At 46.1% G+C, this 5521-nt stretch overlaps 1 protein-coding gene across 1 annotated transcript; it reads left to right on the top strand.

Annotated features, from left to right (window-relative positions):
- On the top strand, nt 1-5211 carry LOC133458788 (GATA zinc finger domain-containing protein 14-like). The gene is made up of 4 exons (XM_061738988.1): nt 1-28; nt 744-1942; nt 2122-4463; nt 4581-5211. Exons 1-4 carry the CDS (start codon nt 1-3, stop codon nt 5194-5196), a joined length of 4185 nt encoding a protein of 1394 aa, XP_061594972.1. The 3' UTR covers nt 5197-5211.
- Nucleotides 5212-5521: the final 310 nt, after the last annotated feature.

Raw genomic sequence — 5521 nt, 5'->3', positions numbered from 1 at the left:
ATGAAGATGTCACTGGAAATCTTTTTAAGTAAGTGAAAGTAAAAGAGGCCATGGTAAAAGGATATTAATTTATTTTCTACTATAGATATAAAATTACACATTTAGTATTATCTGATAATGACTATAATAACAAGACCAAAATCCAACGTCGAAAATGTTTGACTAAAATACTTGCAGATTAGTAGATAGTGCCTAAATTAATAAAATAAAATTAATAAAACACAGTTGAAATAATAAAATTTGGAATTTGCTATAAAACGAATGCACTGAGGCAGCACGGTGGCTTGGTGGTTAGCACTGTTGCCTCACAGCAAGAAGGTCCCCGGTTCGACACCCAGGCCCGGCAGGGGTCTTTCTGTGTGGAATTTGCATGTTCTCCCCGTGCTTGCGTGGGTTCCCTCTGGGTACTCCAGCTTCCTCCCACAGTCCAAAAACATGCATAGTAGGTTGATTGATGATTCTAAATTGCCCGTAGGTGTGAGTGTGAGTATATATGGTTATGTGTATATGTGGCCCTGCGATGGACTGGCAACCTGTCCAGAGCGAACCCTCGCCTGAAAATTAGCTGGGATAGGGTCCAGCAGACCCCCGTGACCCTGCAAAGGATAAAGCCGGTAGGCTATAGATGATGGATGGATGGATGGATGGATGGATGGATGGATGGATGGATGGATGCATTGAATAAAAAAGTATCTTCAAGATAATATAATGTGGGACATTTATTTGTGTTTGTGTTGAAACAGTTGCCCCAATAACAACAACTACAACAACAGCTGCCACAACAGTCGCTTCAACTGCAGCCCCAACAACAACAATAGCATCTGCTACTACAGGAGCTACCACAACTTCAGTTCCGACAACAACAGCTACCGCAACTACAGCCCCAGCAACAACATCTGCTACAACTAGAGCACCAAGAACAACTGCTACATCAACAGATCCAACAACAATAGTTGCTTCAAATGTAGCCACAACATCAACACCTGCCACAACCACTACAACAACTGCTACATCAACAGCTCCAACAACAACAGTTGTTTCAACAGCAACTACAACAACAGCTGCCACATCTACAGCTCCCACAACAAACACTTCAACTGCAGCCCCAACAACAGCAATAGCATCTGCTACTACAGGAGCTACCACCACTTCAGTTCCGACAACAACAGCTACCGCAACTACAGCCCCAGCAACAACAACTGCTACAACTAGAGCACCAAGAACAACTGCTACATCAACAGATCCAACAACAATAGTTGCTTCAAATGTAGCCACAACATCAACACCTGCCACAACCACAACAACAACTGCTACATCAACAGCTCCAACAACAACAGTTGTTTCAACAGCAACTACAACAACAGCTGCCACATCTACAGCTCCCACAACAAACACTTCAACTGCAGCCCCAACAACAGCAATAGCATCTGCTACTACAGGAGCTACCACCACTTCAGTTCCGACAACAACAGCTACCGCAACTACAGCCCCAGCAACAACAACTGCTACAACTAGAGCACCAAGAACAACTGCTACATCAACAGATCCAACAACAATAGTTGCTTCAAATGTAGCCACAACATCAACACCTGCCACAACCACAACAACAACTGCTACATCAACAGCTCCAACAACAACAGTTGTTTCAACAGCAACTACAACAACAGCTGCCACATCTACAGCTCCCACAACAAACACTTCAACTGCAGCCCCAACAACAGCAATAGCATCTGCTACTACAGGAGCTACCACCACTTCAGTTCCGACAACAACAGCTACCGCAACTACAGCCCCAGCAACAACAACTGCTACAACTAGAGCACCAAGAACAACTGCTACATCAACAGATCCAACAACAATAGTTGCTTCAAATGTAGCCACAACATCAACACCTGCCACAACCACAACAACAACTGCTACATCAACAGCTCCAACAACAACAGTTTTTTCAACAGCAACTACAACAACAGCTGCCACATCTACAGCTCCCACAACAAACACTTCAACTGCAGCCCCAACAACAGCAATAGCATCTGCTACTACAGGAGCTACCACCACTTCAGTTCCGACAACAACAGCTACCGCAACTACAGCCCCAGCAACAACAACTGCTACAACTAGAGCACCAAGAACAACTGCTACATCAACAGATCCAACAACAATAGTTGTTTCAACTGCAGCCCCAACAACAACAGCTGCCGCAACTACAGCACCACCAACACCTACTGCAACTACAACACCGACAGGAATAGTTACAACTGCACCCTCAACAACAACAATCACCCTAATTATGACCCCAACACCAATAGTTACAACTGGAGCCCCAACAACACCTACCACAACTACAATCCCAACATCAATAGTTACAACTGGTGCCTCAACAACACCTACCACAACTACAACACCAATAGTTGCAACTACAGGACCACCAACACCTACTGCAACTACAACACCACCAATATTTACAACTGCACCCCCAACAACAACAATCACCCTAATTATGACCCCAACACCAATAGTTACAACTGGAGGCCCAACAACACCTCCCACAACTACAATCCCAACACCGATAGTTACAACTGGAGCCCCAACAATACCCTCCACAACTACGACACCAATAGTTACAACTGGAGCCCCAACAATACCCTCCACAACTACGACACCAATAGTTACAACTGGATCCCCAACAACACCTACCACAAGTACAACCCTCACACCAATACTTACAACTGCAGTCCCAACAACACCAACAACACCTACCACAACTACAACACCAACACCAATAGTTACAACTGGAGCCCCAACACCTACCACAACTACAATCCCCTCATCAATAGTTACAACTGGTGCTACAACAACAACTACCACAACTACAACACCAACAGTTACAACCAGAGGCCCAACAACACCTCCCACAACTACAAGCCCAACACCAATAGTTACAACCGGATCCCCAACAACACCTACCACAACTACAACCCCAGCACCAATAGTTACAACTGGAGGCCCAACAACACCTCCCACAACTACAACTCCAATACCTACAACTGCAGGCCCAACAACACCTTCCACAACTACAACCCCAACAACAATAGTTACAACTGGAGCCTCAACAACACCTGCCACAACTACAAGCTCAACAACAATAGTTACAACTGGAGCCCCAACAACTACAGCCCCAACAGCAATACTTACAACTGGAGCCCCAACAACACCAACACCAATAGTTACAACTGGAACCTCAACAACACCTACCACAACTACAACGCCAACACCAATAGTTACAACTGGAACCTCAACAACACCTACCACAAGACCAACACCTACCACAACTACAACCCCAGCACCAATAGTTACAACTGGAGGCCCAACAACACCTACCACAACTACAACCCCAACAACAATAGTTACAACTGGAGCCTCAACAACACCTCCAACAACTACAGCGCCAACATCAATACTTACAACTGGAGCCCCAACAACACCAACACCAATAGTTACAACTGGGTTCCTAACAACACCTCCCACAACGACATCCCCAACACCAATAGTTACAACTGGAACCTCAACAACACCTACCACAACTACAACCCCAACACCAATAGTTACAACTGGAACCTCAACAACACCTACCACAAGACCAACACCAATAGTTACAACTGCAGCCCCAACAACACCTCCCACAACTACAACCCCAACACCAATAGTTACAAGTGGAGCCCCAACAATACCTACCACAACTACAAGCCCAACACCAATAGTTACAACTGGCGCCCCAACAACACCTCCCACCAATACAACCCCAACAACAATAGTTACAACTGGAGGCCCAACAACACCTCCCACAACTACAAGCCCAACACCAATAGTTACAACTGGATCCCCAACAACACCTACCACAACTACAACCCCAGCACCAATAGTTACAACTGGAGGCCCAACAACACCTCCCACAACTACAATTCCAATACCTACAACTGCAGGCCCAACAACACCTCCCACAACTACAAGCCCAACACCAATAGTTACAACTGGATCGCCAACAACACCTACCACTACTACAACCCCAGCACCAATAGTTACAACTGGAGGCCCAACAGCACCTGCCACAACTACAACTACAATACCTACAACTGCAGGCCCAACAACACCTTCCACAACTACAATTCCAATACCTACAACTGCAGGCCCAACAACACCTCCCACAACTACAAGCCCAACACCAATAGTTACAACTGGATCGCCAACAACACCTACCACTACTACAACCCCAGCACCAATAGTTACAACTGGAGGCCCAACAGCACCTGCCACAACTACAACTACAATACCTACAACTGCAGGCCCAACAACACCTTCCACAACTACAACCCCGACAACAATAGTTACAACTGGAACCTCAACAACACCTACCACAACTACAAGCCCAACACCAATAGTTACAACTGGAGGCCCAACAACACCTGCAACAACTACAACCCCAACACCAATAGTTACAACTGAAGCCTCAACAACACCAACAACACCTCCCACAACAACAAGCCCAACAACAATACTTACAACTGGAGCCCCAACAACACCAACACCAATAGTTACAACTGCAGGTCCAACAACACCTCGCACAACTCCAATACCAACACCAATAGTTACAACTGGGTCCCCAACAACACCTCCCACAACGACATCCCCAACACCAATAGTTACAACTGGAACCTCAACAACACCTCCCACAACTACAACACCAACAACAATAGTTACAACTGCAGCCCCAACAACACCTCCCACAACTACAACCCCAACACCAATAGTTACAAGTGGAGCCCCAACAACACCTACCACAACTACAACCCCAACACCAATAGTTACAACTGGAGCTCCAACAATACCTACCACAACTACAAGCCCAACACCAATAGTTACAACTGGCGCCCCAACAACACCTCCCACCAATACAACCCCAACATCAACAGTTACAACTGGATCCCCAACAACACCTCCCACGACTACAGGCCCAACACCAATAGTTACAACTGGAGCCTCAACAACACCTCCCACAACTACAAGCCCAACACCAATAGTTACAACTGGAGCCTCAACAACATCTCCCACGACTACGTCCCCAACACCAATAGTTACAACTGGAGCCCCAACAACACCTGCAACAACTACAACCCCAACACCAATAGTTACAACTGAAGCCTCAACAACACCAACAACACCTCCCACAACAACAAGCCCAACAACAATACTTACAACTGGAGCCCCAACAACACCAACACCAATAGTTACAACTGCAGGTCCAACAACACCTCCCACAACTACAACCCCAACACCAATAGTTACAACTGGAGCCCCAACAACACCTACCACAACTACAACACCAACAACAATAGTTACAACTGCAGCCCCAACAACACCTACCACAACTACAACCCCAACACCAATAGTTACAACTGGAGCTCCAACAATACCTACCACAACTACAAGCCCAACACCAATAGTTACAACTGGCGCCCCAACA

This window comes from Cololabis saira, chromosome 13 (assembly GCF_033807715.1).
Source record: "Cololabis saira isolate AMF1-May2022 chromosome 13, fColSai1.1, whole genome shotgun sequence".
Lineage (NCBI taxonomy): Eukaryota > Metazoa > Chordata > Actinopteri > Beloniformes > Belonidae > Cololabis > Cololabis saira.
This window is presented reverse-complemented; position numbering and strand designations above follow the sequence as displayed.

Bases quoted from the DNA above. Each gene is read 5' to 3' on its own strand.
- LOC133458788 (XM_061738988.1), top strand. From the start codon at position 1: ATGAAGATGTCACTGGAAATCTTTTTAA. The intron at 1,943-2,121 runs GTTTTTTCAACA...TGCTACAACTAG, and splicing joins CAACAGCTCCAACAACAACA to AGCACCAAGAACAACTGCTA. The intron at 4,464-4,580 runs CTGCAACAACTA...CCCCAACAACAC, and splicing joins AACTGGAGGCCCAACAACAC to CAACACCAATAGTTACAACT.